Source organism: Mya arenaria, chromosome 17 (assembly GCF_026914265.1).
Source record: "Mya arenaria isolate MELC-2E11 chromosome 17, ASM2691426v1".
Taxonomy (NCBI): Eukaryota; Metazoa; Mollusca; class Bivalvia; order Myida; family Myidae; genus Mya; species Mya arenaria.
Genome location: NC_069138.1, coordinates 43,728,548 through 43,744,434, shown reverse-complemented (window position 1 = coordinate 43,744,434; position 15,887 = coordinate 43,728,548). Strand labels below are relative to the sequence as shown.

At 37.0% G+C, this 15,887-nt stretch overlaps 1 protein-coding gene across 1 annotated transcript; it reads right to left on the bottom strand.

Moving 5' to 3' along the window:
- Positions 1 to 2,107: 2,107 nt before the first annotated feature.
- On the bottom strand, positions 2,108 to 15,049 carry LOC128222830 (uncharacterized). The gene is made up of 11 exons (XM_052931962.1): positions 14,993 to 15,049; positions 14,821 to 14,835; positions 14,623 to 14,667; positions 12,365 to 12,471; positions 11,055 to 11,126; positions 9,957 to 10,024; positions 9,355 to 9,407; positions 5,840 to 5,949; positions 5,093 to 5,164; positions 3,127 to 3,274; positions 2,108 to 2,290 (listed from the first exon to the last, which is right to left on the bottom strand). The coding sequence occupies exons 2-11, from the start codon at positions 14,822 to 14,824 to the stop codon at positions 2,193 to 2,195; spliced, it is 777 nt and encodes a 258-aa protein (XP_052787922.1). The 5' UTR covers positions 14,825 to 14,835; positions 14,993 to 15,049; the 3' UTR covers positions 2,108 to 2,192.
- Positions 15,050 to 15,887: the final 838 nt, after the last annotated feature.

Below are 15,887 nucleotides of genomic sequence, written 5' to 3'. Positions count from 1 at the left end.
GGAAGAAGAAGTTTCCTTTTAAAAACGGTGAAATATCATATTGTTATTTCACTATTTTAAAACGATATATCAGCGTTTTAAAACAGTGAAATATCAAATTAAGTTCACTGTTATATCTCTGTAAACCATCGGAAAGCATGAAATTAATGTCGATATCTACCGTCTCCGTGGCATAGTGGGGAAGGCGTCCGCCTACGGAGCGGGAGGTCGTGGGTTCGATCCATGATTACGCCAGCTGCACTATGTACGCCTCTCTGGTTCCACTGCATTTACGCCTTTCGCGCGTTTTTGTTTCAAATGCATTAACTAAAAGCGTCAGTGTGTTGTGCCCTTGGTTTTTGTAAAAAAAAAAAGGCGCGGAAAGCGGATACATTATGCTTCAAATGATATTTCCAGCATTAGCGTTCAGCCTCGACAACACTGTTTGAGACTAAAATAGAGGAAATAGTCACAGGGACTTAAATCTGAAAGGGACACACCGACGTTCAAGCGAAAGTTCATAGTTTGGTCTAGAAATGACACCAACACCTTAATTAAATGCGCTCGAAAATTGTTCTGTAACAGGAAAATGTAATTCCGTGTCCTTCTTTTCATATCATATTTTTGCTTTAAAAAGTACATATTGTCCAACTCTTTTCCCGTCATCTGTTGCACAGCAGCAATTGCTTTACTGTCAAAGGTGAATTTACCGTCCATCACGGAGATTATCGACCATCTGTAAATATCTTTATCTACCGAAGTTATCATTTTAACTGAATATGTTAGATAGCTATTCATAGAGATTAACTTGAAAATCCAATTAGAATGTTTAAAAATGATGTCTGAAATGCTTACTTCGTAATACACAGTCCAAATAGTTTCCTGGGTATGAGATATGAATAACCTTTTAATTACTACATAAAATTCAACGAACCTTTCTGGTTGACCAAGATGTCAAAATTTCCTTCATAAATTGCCAAATTTAAGCATAAAATATCATTTGTAACAGAACTGTATTAAACTAACACTACACCTCAGAAATTCAGCGAAATATGAAAACAGCGTTCCTTAAGCATTACTTTTGTATTATCCGTTGGCATGTCCATAAAACATCTTTATAAATTTTTAAAACATCTGGAAATCTCTTTTAAATACATTGTAAGAAGCACTTTTGGCGCTATTTGCAAGTGGTCTAATTACGTCACTGGTTCAACTGGTGTTTTTTTTATCGTGCCATGAGCTTTTAAACATGCATTTCATTCTATAAAATTGGCATTAAAATATTGTTTTATACTTTAAATTCGGATTTTTATTTTATCTACGCGGTATTTTTGCCGTTCACAATACATGTTACGCCCAGTACTTTATTTCCTTAACACTTCATTTTTCACTCAGTACTAAATTTAATCTATGCCGTTCACACAATTCACCGCGATACTTCATTTCGTTCCCATTGCATAATTCATCCCGATACTAAATTCACCAGAGTACTTCATTTCGCTCACACTACATTATTCACCCGGTACTAAATTCACCAGGGCACTTTATTTCGTTCATACTACATTATTCACCCGGTACTGTATTCACCAGGGTACTTTATTCCGTTCTTTCTACATTATTCACCCGGTTCTATATTCACCAGGGTATTTTATTGCGTTTATACTACATTATTCACCCGGTACTATATTCACCAGGGTAATTTATTTATTAAAAGAAGTTCACACAAGTTCACCGATGTTTTCACCGATGATCGAGGGACACATTTGTTGAATCGATGGTCTCCTATTTCTCTAATACATGGATGCGAAACAGTGTCTCCAGCTCTTTTAGGAGCTGTATATAAAAACAAGAGCCAATGGCACTTCCGAGCTAGTGCAAAAAAAAACAGACATCATCATAAAACGTACCTATGACTCGTTATTTTATTTAATATCACAATTATGAGGGCTTATTTGAGAAATCGGGGAATGCAGTGCCATATAAATATGTTTAATCTTCACACGCGTTTCGGTTATTTTGAAAACATTGTTTATGGAGTTATAAGACCGATTCTTCCAGCAAACACATGCATGACCTCACGCGGCCTTTCGCAATATTTATAGGGCAGAGCCTTATGCAGTATGGTATATACATTTCGATGATGCACGTCATTTTATTAACGAAACAAAATGAGAATTTCATCAAATTTTTTAGATGGTGTCCGTTGCACGGGTCTATTTTCCGCCCGGCGACTGGGTCGTGCCTCCTGATTTTGATTCCAGAGTATCCAGGTCGAAGACCCCGTTATTCTTGTACTGGTCATAAAGTTGATCTGAAAATCAATTTTTAAAATTTAAATGCGTTTCCGTCTTATTGTTCATAACTAACTGCCACAACATTTGGCAATTCATATTAATGAAAAAGTATAAATTCATGTGTAACAAAAGCCAGTTGTTCAAACGCGAGAAACGATCCCCCATATACAACAGCAGCAGTAGTTTATTATGAAACAGTGGAAAAATAAATTTATAGAATCACTGTTTTTTTAGCCCGTTCTCACTTCCAAATCAAACGTCAGCGCGAACACGTTAGCTTACAATTTGACGCGCTTTTCTGAAAACTACACTTATTCGTAACTGTTAATCCATTTTCGAAATAAAAAGAACAGATTAACATGTTTGTTATAGTGTAAAATCGCAAAATGTTTCACTTCGTGGACAACGAAAGCAGCTCGTTAAATACAGCTTTTGGTGCTTACTCGGTGAAATATGTTACGATCCTACACTGAGACAAACAATTATCTTATATAAAGAAAAGAATCATGCTTCTGTGTTTACGGAGAATCCAGAACGAAGAAGACTTTTGATAATGCGATCAAACCACGAAAGAAAACCGGGACCTTGAAAAAACAATATTAATTCAACACAATATTCGATTAATAGTTTGATTGAAGTAATGGTTTGTTTTACTATGTTTACATATTTTTTTAATTCCGGACATTTAATTACTTTTATTTATTAAAGGTCTTCTAAATTACAGGGGATGGGTAAAACGTTTCAAAGATATTGACTCATTCGTTTTGAGGTAAAGTTTCAAGGGTTGAACTAAAAATATGTATATAGCATTACTTTTAATAAACGTATAACACATTTTTTAAAAGTAGCTTACTTCTGATAACATGGCAATCACCATAGTTACACCCTCCTCCTCGACAACAGACGTTACAAACGCCACTGTTGTCGGTCCCACAACTATCTCCGCCATTTTCACACCGCGCAAGGTCATCGAAAGCGGTTTTCATCAACACCCTACACATCTAAAACAGAAGTTAATACTAGTGTGGCTGAGGCGTAAAATGTTCTTTGTTTCAACTTTTTCATATCTAAATGGTAACCAGTAGGCAGAGCGCTAATCGTGAAATAAATAAAATAGCATGCAAATGAAATATGTGCTGGTATTCATTATCGGTCTTAATTTCATCCACGAATGTTGTAGCTAATCGGATTACCTGTTATTAATAACTGACCAAAAGAGTGAATGAAGTCAATGATGTATGACCCTTACAATAACTTGCATATTGAATACCACCCATGAAGATGTTTACTTATATGCAAACGACTTATGGAACGCCGTCCTTGACAATATTAAAACAATATTAATATAAATCTAGACCCGAAACAAGAATACAATTTATTATTGATTAAATAGTAACACGTAGCATTTAGATATCAGGAAAGACACTATACATTATAATGTTAGCGAGGATATCAACGAAGTGACACAAATCCTGCTCAGCTTTGTATAAGAAAATAGAAGGAGTCTTTAACATAGAAGAATGTTCGCAATTAAGCATTTCTATAGTTTTATACATATTTGGCCGAGCACGATGACGTCTAAGCAAACAACCGGAAACCTTAGTTTCTAAAACCTTTATTATTTGGATCATGCAAAGAGCATGACCATTCGGCACTCACCGTCGGATCTGCGATAAAGATACGACCTAAGCAATCATGATTCAGATTTCGCTTCAGAGATTAAACTGGATTCGGATTCTAACTAATAGCGCAAACTTGAAACGGATTCCACCTAATAGCGCAAACTAGAATCGGATCCCACCTTATAGAGCAAACTTGATTTGGGTTCCATCTTATAGAGCAAACCTGATTCGGATTCCACCTTTTAGCGCAAACTGATCCGGATTCTGTCTAAAAGCGCAAACTGGATTAGGATTCCACCTTATAGTGCCAACTGGATTCGGATCCCACCTTATAGCACAAACTGGATTAGGATTCCACCTTATAGCGCCAACTGGATTCGGATCTCACCTAATAGCACAAACTGGATTAGGATTCAACCTTATAGCGCCAACTGGATTCGGATCCCACCTAATACCGCAAACTGGATTAGGATTCAACCTTATAGAGCAAACTGGATTTGGGTTCCATCTTATGGCGAAAATTTGATTTGGATTCCACCTTATAGCGCACTAAGATTCGGATCCCATCTAATAACGCAAACTGAATTTGGATCCGATCTTATAGCGTAAACTTGATTCGGATTCCTCCTTATGGTGTAAACTGGATTCGGACTCCATTTTATAGTGCAAACTGGATTAGGATTCCGCATCATAGAGCAAACTGGATTAGGATTCAATCTTATAGCAATTTTTATACAGTTTAAACACCATTTGTCGAAGTCGTCGGAACCTCGGGAAGTACTTCGAGATATCGAATACTCGATATAACCGAAATACAAAACTCTGCTTATTAAAGCCAATACATTCGAAAAAATTCGAAATAACCAGAACGTCGAGAGTAAATAGTTCGACATAGCGACTTTTGATTGTACTAAATAGATTTCTTAATTCCAGTTTAAAAAAGAAAGGGATTTCGGATTCCGATCCGAGGTTAAGTGATATTTTGGAGTCCAGGGGACATCTTAGTCCTGTGTCCGCCAGTGTATCCTCATAAATTACTTACGTTAGATTGCAACCGATGAATGTTTTACCGTCCTATATTAAGTAATAATGCTTAATTGGTTGTTTCCATGTATAAATAGTTTGCTATGTTATTTGTTAAACGTTCACATTAATTCAAAGTAGGTAAAGGTTAAAAAAGAAATTCATGATTCTTACCTCAAAGTTGAAGCACCCATATCGGAACGACGTTGGTTGCCCAGGGTGATACTTATTTTGGCCGAAACACGCCTAAAAGAAATTCAAAGTCTGACTTAAAAGTCAATTAGGGACGATGACCCTAACAAAATTCCGTATTATACGCAATTAACATGTGTGCATGTAAATATTTTACATTTGTTAAAGATGCACTATTACTCCCAAATAAGATTTAACACATTTAATACAATTGTTTAAAAATACCAAAAAGGATGAACAAATGTCGAAAACAATGGTTCTTATAAAGGATGCCGAGTTTAATTTAAAAGAAATGTGCAGAAAGCATGGTATTGCTACCTTATGAGACCATAGTAAATCGCAGTAAATCTTTTAGCATTCACCAATCAATTAATATTTTTGCATTTTCAGCTATTAAATACATAGTTATAATATTGTTTATAGTAACTAATATTTTCCATGAATGCATTATTTATTAAGTAGTTGAGGGTGTATGACTCAAAATTTAGGTTTGTTTTACATGTATATGTATTGATTTTGAATAAGAGTGTCACTTTAATAAGCTGCTTACTTCGAAATAAAGTTTATGTTATGTTATGTAATTTTATTATTATTTTCATCAATGAAATAAACAAATACAATATTACTAGGTGTTAAAATCAGTTCAAGTTGTGAACGAATGAGGCGATACGATCTAATCATACAACAAATAGAATCGAAGATTCGTCTTTATAAAAGGAGTCAGCGAACCTGGTCTACGTCGCAGGTTGTCATAGTGATACAATCTTCAGGATCAGTGACATCACCCTGGTCGGAGTGCGCGGAGTCGCAGAAGTAACACTGGCTAATGTTCACAAGGGCTGTATGGAAGAGAAACAGTACATATTATTGAGTTTGTATCTACGGTATAAAATGTGATTGTGTCTCCCCCGGTTAGTGATACTCAGTTATTACCGTTTACAATTATGGTGTTTGGAACACGTGGTTCAATTCAAACAGTTGACTGACCACTGTTATTAATGTATCCACGCATTAACCAGGGATGTTATTTATGAAGCATCCAATGGCATAGCTAGCCCTCTATTGATGTAGATTGTTCATGACAATTATGAAAACAATGGTACAATCTGATGCATTCTGGGCGTCCTGATGTGCTTTATTTAATACTGGAAAATCGATAATAACTCAACAAATAAACCCTTTACTCGGCAGATTTTTTTTATAAAATGGGAAACAAATGAGCCCCGATTTTGTTAATAACATTCAGTTTGTCTAACAGAAACGTTCGGTTATTTTGCCATTGAACTGTATAATTACATTTCCATTACAATGTCAATGTCCATAGGTCTGTAACAACATGTATTGTCAATAGTCCAAATAATTTTACGTTGACGTTGTCTTTTAAGATTTTCGATATAGAAAATCCTTCGAATTTCGTATCGGTGCCGGATAGAACCCGCAAATGAAGAATGTGGACGGAAAGAATCCGCTTTGCTTCATCACCATGTAGAATGCAAGTAGAATCTCTGAATGTTTGGTGAATCGTTTCAACAATTATTTAATTGGGTCGCTATTTACACCGCTGGACTGAGCTAGCCGAGATAGGTGAAACATATGAGGCGCTGATTGACGTCATGATTCGGGAACAGCTCATACAAACATGTTCTAAAGAGTTGAGATCTTTTCTTGAAGTGCGCAGTGTCATTTGTATGCCTTTTTGAGAAGACGTTTATCATTACCATTGAAATAAAACATTGAATCAATTACTGAGTTTCATATCATTTGTCCCATCTGCATTTAAATTTGCAATGAACTCTTTAAAGCACTAGATTATTAAAGCCAAAGCGTTGATATTAGTAGGGTAGTTTATACCTCCAACAATATCATCTCATTTAAACACATATTTGTATGCCAGTTTACCCAATAACAGTACCATACACCTTAACTGTTTGCGGTTGGTCAAGCGTAGCGAGAGATAAACTCTGCCATTATTCGCTTGGCCATTGTTTGATAAGCACAATTTACAATATACACATGTATAGTTAACATTTATATTGAAGTCTTCTACGAACCTTAAAAGCCCATCCGGTAACAGAAGGAACGTGGCCTCAGAACATCCGAGAAATTACCAAGCTTGCAGAGCAATACTTGAAGTCACATGTTGGCCCCATGACAGGCAGAATCAAGAAATCATGGCAACAAGCAGCGGTTCAACAAGGCAAAATTTGTTCCAAATAATAGGCCGGAGCATACACCAAGCTCCAACCCATCTCGGTACGATAAAAAGCCAACAAAGCAACTAAAGTTGATCGTGAGGGACACATTGCCAAGGATTGTCTACCAGACTAAAATGAGCCGTAGCAAAACAGGTTCTTAGACTAGTTAAGTTTCGGGTTTAACTATGTTTGTCTTTGAGCAAAATACTGTAGACGGGGAATTAAAGCTTGGTAATGGTGATACAATGCCGTTTGTCTCAGAGGGTTGCACGATTGAGTCCATGGAAGGCAGGCGGAATTGGGCACTAATAGACAATAGTCATGTTGGCTCACAAAATGTCTGCGTGCTCCGCCACACTGAATGTGAATTAGCCGCGTCGAGGCAACACATTGAATGTGAATTAGCCGTGTCGAGGCAACACACTGAATGTGAATTAGCCGCGTCGAGGCAACACACTGAATGTGAATTAGCCGCGTCGAGGAAACACACTGAATGTGAATTAGCCGCGTCGAGGCAACACACTGAATGTGAATTAGCCGCGTCGAGGCAACACACTGAATGTGAATTAGCCGCGTCGAGGCAACACACTGAATGTGAATTAGCCGCGTCGAGGCAACACACTGAATGTGAATTAGCCGCGTCGCGACAACACACTGAATGTGAATTAGCCGCGTCGAGGCAACACACTGAATGTGAATTAGCCGCGTCGAGGCAAGAACTGGTGCAAACTGACCAATGGCTTGACAAAGGTTGAGTCATGATAAACATTGATGTGGCGGCAGAAACAATATGTTAGAATGGCTCATATAATGGTTGATACACCATATATAACAAAGACAAACTTGAGCTGTGATTTGATTTTTGGGAGCATATCAGGGGTCAGGGAAAGACCAGACCAGAAAGTCTGCATGCTAGGGAAACTCAGTTTAATTCCGATTTTATGCAAGATGTAGATAGATTGGTGTCTGTTAAGCAGATATTTACAACACCGTGCAATCCAATGAGTAATGAATTATGTGAGATAATGAAAGGTGTTCAAAGGACTGGGCTAGATACTTGCGAGTGGTATTGTTATATTGAAAAGCTCGAGAGCTGTGTTCAAACAGAAAGCTTTGTGGATGTAACAAGAGGTCTCTTGGCTAAAAGCTAGGGTATCGCACCCGAATATCTTGTATCTCACTCTATTTCTTCATGTTTCAATGTCTAGATTTGACTGCGAATTGCTGTCACTTCTATCTCGTGTCACTAAGGCATTTTAAAAGAGTTTAAATCGTGATGACGTCAAAGCAGGGTCATTCCATAATGTAGCCAATAGGCGCGGGCAGACCTTAATAAACTCATATAAACAAACGTAACAGAAGACATTGTCAGATTGCTAAGCAGGACTCATTATAAGACATTACTAGCTATTGTTACGGTATAGGTTGCATGGGCTGATCAAACCCTAAGAGAGAATACCAGCGACAGAGTAGCAGTGCATGGTTTTCGAAGCGTTTGGTCATCGCACAGATAGCTTGTATTCGTGTCATCGGAAGACAACCGGAACAACCTTGCGCCGAAGAAGTTCTGAGACGCTCATAACATCGACATCGATCTTGGTTTGTCAAAACGAGGATAGAGTGACAGAAATTCGGGCTCGTGAAACCATTAGCTGTATATATTGCTTCGAACGCAGTGAATTGTGTTGACAGCTGAAACCTAAATCACCGTCCGACACCTTACGGCCGACCCAATATAAACATCAGACCACAGGGCTAGGCAGCTCCACAGCATCGGCCAGGCCAGAGAAATCTCGACAAGGATGTTATTACTAATTTGTAAAATAAAGTACAGATAAATCATGGCTGATTGTTATTTTGCTTACCCAATTTGAACGATAAATGACCGATTTTTCAATCTTTTAAGGTCAAAAGGGCATATTGGAAGAATTTTTATAGGCATTTTTTTACATATTCTTTATCTTTCATCGAATACCAAAATAATACGAGGGCACCAGACATCAAAAAATCATTTTATTGTACATCAAAATCCATGAGTGTAACACTTACTTGCTTGGAGTCCACAAAGTCTCTCGTTACAGTCATCATCCTTCGCACAACACCTGTTATATACAAAAACTGATGATGAAGTCCCAAATATTTTTTTAGCTCATATGGGCTTACAGATTGCCAAACTAAATTGAAAATTATCAATCACCATATAGTTTTCGAAACATTTTTTCCCCTATACGGTGGCCTTATTTTTCCTATTTGCCCCATATTTTATGTTTGTAAATCGACAGTAAGCCGTTTTGGTTTCAACCTGGTTGTTGTACGGTTAGCGCAGTGGCTAGCGCACTCGCTTCGAGACAAGGTAACTCGGTTCCGATTCACAGCATGGGCGCATATGAGTTTGGATGGTGTGCTTCTCCGGGTTCTCCGGTTTCCCACACAACACAAGTCAACACTCTCGCATAGCATCGTGCCAGAGCGAGTAAAATATCGTAAGTTCCTTGTATATTAAATAACGTTAAAACTAAGCAGGTACATCGATTGATTGTAATTGCATATTTATATCAATTAAAGTGGTCGTCCTGCTGCTTTTACCGTGCCAGAGTTAGATGTTTTGTTTGGTGTTTGAGGGTGGATTAATTTCTACGAATTCATAATACCTGGAACAGGCGATCAACTCTCCGTCTGCTTGTCGTTTTCCAACTTGCACTGAACTACCTTCGCATTGCTGCAAATAATGTCGTGGCGTCATTAACAAATCACCTTAAAGAAACAGACCGCCCAGTTGGTATAAGTGTTTTCGATCAAACAAAAGCCTTATTTGAGGTCCCCGGACCAAACATGACGTTGATATTTTCTCTTTATAATACAATGAAAAATACATGGACAAGCCCAATAGTCGAACATTTAAAAATATAACCTGCACAAAGCAATGGTTCAACCGACAATGAACTACAGACACATACATGTTGACATCACATACACAAATACAAACACCAAAACCAAACTTACATCACATACACAAATACAAACACCAAAACCAAACTTACATCACATACACAAATACAAACACCACAAGCAAACTTACATCACATACACAAATACAAACACCACAAGCAAACTTACATCACATACACAAATACAAACACCACAAGCAAACTTACATCACATACACAAATACAAACACCAAAACCAAACTTACATCACATACACAAATACAAACACCACAAGCAAACCATACCCTTATCAATATTGCTTACCGACATGCCATGATAAGCTACAAGTGGGGTTTAATGTTCACCCATTGAAGACAATGTGTTGACTACATTACTCCGTTATGTACGCCAATGCCAAGTATATAGGGTTAATAATTAAAAGTGACAAATGTCACTAATTTCGTGTCTGCTCTGGTATCTCTATCGATCAAGCAAATCTTATACAGTCGAAACCCGTTGGCTCGAACTCGCTTGGCTCGAATTCCTCGTTGGCTCGAACTTGATTTAGGGGACCGATTTCTTTATACTGAAGGTTAACGATTCCGCTTGACTCGAATTTCCGACGCTCGAAGTATGTTTGCCGGTCCCTGGGAGTTCGAGCCAACGGGGTTCGACTGTATTGCTTTGCCTAATTAATGAAATGATTTAATCTCTAAATGGAGGTCATGTTAATTAAACTATGAAAACACTGTAACTGTAACTGTTGACGCTAATCCGCTGCCTAGCAAGCGATGAAGTATTAATGAAATAACTTGGTCCAACCTGACGTGCCCTGCATCCTGACCGGTACACAATTTCGAAAGTCGGCGTGATCACTTGATCCGTATAACACTCCTGAAATTAGAAGCATTGTATTGTTGATCAAGAAGTCTTGGAACATCAAACTTACATCAGTTCAACAAAGCACGATTTCAGCTCTTGCACCGAAGAGACAGTCGTTTTGTACCACCTCAATGGCAGCTTCGGACAGTCAGTTTTAACTCTTCAAACAGTTTCGAGCCTAGTTTAAAACCACGATTTGATTCGTTTATAAAGTGCAACAACTGCATACAGTATATGTTTAGTGTCCGCACTTATGTGTGGGCCAATGACAATCGAGGATTTACCCCATTTACTGTAGCCCCATATCATGTGGAGTAGATCTGACAGTATATACAGCATTTATTTCATAGGAAACGTTTGTTGGTCTACTTGACTTGGTACAGTCGTCTATTTTTCATATATCGCTCTGCCCTTTGCGCATGCGCGAAGGAACTAACACTTGACAGTTAAGGCTGCTGATAAAGCTTACGTCATCAACCAGACATGACAATTATTCTGTGCACATGAATAAAAACACTTAACAAGGCCAACCCAGTAAAGATCTGTATGTCTACTATGCATAGGTAATTCCTATTTTCTGAATATCAACAATTTGTTGATTTTAAACTAAAAGTACAATACACGCTGATGTTTCAGTGTGTTTTCATTTTTTCTGTACCTACATCGATCAATTTTATTTGCTTTTATAACATACGCATAAAGTCAATTTACCATTGCCCGATACTCATTTAATGAAACTAACGCCTTGGTGAATTGACTTTCGGGCCAAAATACCACGTGACTACACAAAAGGCGGAGCTAGAGGGTCAAATAAGTTCGCCGCTCGCTCTCAACCGATCAACCTTTGCACCAGTCAATTGTAACCAAGTCCCCCCAAATCCCCCAGGTCCGGAGGTATATCGGGGATAGAGGGGGAATGGGGCGTATTTTACCATCCAGGTGGCCCCGCAGTGCCGCGTGAATTCGGTGGTTTTGTTTTCGCGCCGAAAAATAGATGGAAATGGGCCTTACCTAGGATGTCTCCGGCGTGTGGGGGTATTTGACGGGGATTTTATCAGCAGTTTGTCCCCTGTTTTACCTGGGAATGGCGTGACCGAAAGTCAAAGTCCCCGCTTTTCACCGGACCTGGGGTCTTTGTTACAATTGACTGGTGCATTTTACAATCAGTACTGAGCCTGACAGCTCTGACTAAAACTTTGAAATTTATTTTCTTAACTGAAAAGGATGTGTGTGTGTTCAAAGAGACCTACCTCCGTTCGGTTATCACAGATGGTTAACGTCGAGCAGTCGACCAGTCCATTAGCGTTGTTGCAAAGGCGACATTTGAGCTTATCTGCGTCCGGAATTTGGGCAAACACTGCAATATACGAATACGTAACTGATCGATCAATTTAATGGATGTAGCGGAAATCATGCAAGGATTAATGCTGTGAGCAGCAAAACGTTACAATAAAGAGTCGCCCAGCGAAATTAAGAAGACAGCATTTATGTACTAGGTACATGCACATACATATACTGTTTACGTGAAATAACCAAACCGGCATTAATGACTGTATCATTGCGCAATAATTCAAACATGTGATGTGTACGAGCTAAATAACTTAGAAAAAAACAACTCTTTTTTTAAATATGGCCCTTCAGTCCTTTTAAAATTGTTAAAAATAATAACTTTTCTTAAAAAATATGGCCCTCCAGTCCTTTGATATTGTTGTCCGGTTAGCGCAGTGGTTAGCGCACTCGCTTCTCACCTAGGCGACCCGGGTTCGATTCCCGGCTTGGGCGCATGTGAGTTTGGTTTGTGGTCACCAAGCCGGACAAGTGGGAATTCTCCGGGTTCTCCGGTTTCCCCCACAACACAAGACCACACTCCCGCGTAAAATCGTGCCAACGATAGTGATTAATATAATGTTGTAATAACTTGTTTCACAATCGTTGTAAAATAAATATGTTTAAACTAAACTATTGTTAAAAATATGGCCCTTCAGTCCTTTGAAATTGTTTAACAATTAACTTCCTTTTAAAATAAGGTTCTTCAGTCATTTGATATTGTTTAACATTTCAACAAGAAATAATTAAAATTGATAAAATGACATTTAAATAATTTTCTATGAGTATAACTTGAAAAAACATCATTATGCATATATGAAATAGACAAGGTTCCCATGTCCAGAAATCCCCATACCCACAGTTGCCCTAAACGATGACAAATGTTTCCTAGAAAATGGACAAAATGCTATAGTTTTTACACTGCCGGAAAGGTAAAAGACTAAGCTACAAGAAAAATGTAACTTTTATGCCAATTCTCGATACAATTCTAACATAATCAGACGAAATGCGCAGAATCAACGCTGAAAACGCCAATTACGAAACAATGCAGAGGTTCAATAACTACGAAAATTAGACCAGTTCTCAATAAAAGTTATGAAAACCTACCGTATTATTTTGGAGTGATTACTAGTAACAAAGAATTTTTAAGGGGCTTAGTGTGAAACCATTCGTTAGTTTTTGTTTCTTGTTATAAGCATTCATTTGAAAAACAATATTTAAAAGCGAAATGAATTTTTTTTATTTAAATAGGAACATTTTTATATGTCCTGAACTTGTACTTTTTCTTTAGAAGAACATAAGCGTGTTATAGTTTCCAAGTCTTTAATTTTTATTGGCAATATCGGCAATACGTAAGCCTTTGGTCATGAACATGGAATTATAGGTTGACAAAATTGAAAAGGTGACATATACAAAACAAAACAAAAACATTTAATATCTACTAGCGGAGTAAAGTTAACGTGTGCACAAAAATATACTGCTTATCATTACCTTATGGAGCAGCAATTGTTAGTAATTTAACCCCTCCATAATTGCATTGACGTGATTACTGAATGAGTTTATTATCTTGAAATAAAACAAAAAAAACTTCTCTAAGCCAAATAAAGCCATGTTATCAATGCGCGTATCGTTCTGTTGTGGGAGAGTTGGTGCAGTTAAAGATGCACTCTAAGTCTCAAATAAGATTTACAACAATTAAAACAATTGATTTCATATACCAAAAAGGATGAATAAATGTCGAAAACAATGGATACCGAGTTTTATTTGAAAGTGCAGAAGACACGGTATTTCTACTTTATGAGATGATAGGAGATCACTGTCATTCTTTAATCACTGACCAATCATTTAAAAAAAAAATTGCGTTTTCAGCTTTTAAATACACGGCTACTGTCTTGTCAGTAATTAATATTTTTCATAATTGCATTAATTAGTAGTTAAAGGTTTATCACTCAAAATTTGTTTTTGCTATGCATTTGTATGTATTGATTTTGAATAAGAGTGTCACTTTAAGCCAAAGTGTTTATTTGATTTAAGAGTAAAAAGTTCAATCTGATTAGCAACAAATCCCTAAATATTTAATTCAATTTCTTGATTTAACGGCATTTTGTTGCACCGTCGTTGATAAAATAAACCCTAAGTTTATTAGCATTGACACGCTTATTTTTGCAACAACTGGCCTTACCTGACAATGCACAAAGTCCAAGCGTTATTCCAATACTGGTCCACTCTGAAAAATGCACTTGGAATACAAAATCTTATAAAGTTTTAATTTGACAACGTCTGTCTCAGATTGTGTACCATTTATCAACTTTAACCCGACTGAATTTGACAAGTTCAAGGTGAAATAAGACACTGTAAAAAAAGTAAAAAAAATACTTACTCATAATGGATTTAGCTGAAAATAAATAAAAATCAAAATAATTAAAATGTTCAATAAATTATTAATGAATAATTTCAGCGTAAATGTAAAATTATTTTAACGGTAGTGTAATGGTTGTTACTAAATTCAGACTGCGTTGTATTAGATGCGCGTCCCCTTAAATACAGCGCACCTGCTGCACGCGAAACGAAGAATGGTGGAGTGCGCGATGGAACTGACGTGCACTCAGTAGACGGATGCCGGAGCTTGATGCATTATCAGACAATATAGAGGCCCGCGATAACGAATTTCAATGCAGAATTAGGCATGTATGTTATCATATGCACAATTGCACTAAAGGACGTTTATGGTATACCGTTTGCACAATAATTATCAAAACCCGAGGTATTGCAGTTTTTGAACACCATGAAACAAAATCAGCAACCTGGAAATCTGTTTTTTCAACGTTTGTTAATCCACATGTGTTATGTGTACAATGTTGACTGTTCAAATATTTGGCGACCAGTCTTTATTCATATATGTGTCCATGTTAACTTGTTACTTGAAACACAAATTAATCGATTAATGTTTATTGATACATGTTTATTATTTATTTAAACTATATTAACTTTGACAACTGTTTTAATTATTTTGTAATATTTTATAAAAGTATCTTTGTTATAAAATTTTATCTGTTTTAAAGCCCCACTCTCACGGATTGAACGTTTTGATAACTTTATAATATATATATATATAAACAGGCAATACACTTTTCTGATGAAGTAACGTAATATAAATGTGAAAGTTTAACTTGACATTATGTCTTATTCATCAGTACTGTCAGAGATTTAATGTCCAATTAAATATTTCTCATCAAATCGATGCAGATTATTTTGATGCATGTTTTTCGTCGTAAAATATTGCAAGTTTTGCAATATCGTAACAGTGCTCCAGCCAGGATTTGAAAAGGGCAGGGTGCTAGGTTAAAAAAGGCACTTTCAATGAGCCTTGATCAGGCACTTGCAAGGGCCAATGTTGAATTCTTATTGTGTATTTGTTGTAATTACTTTCAATCCTAATAGTTAGTT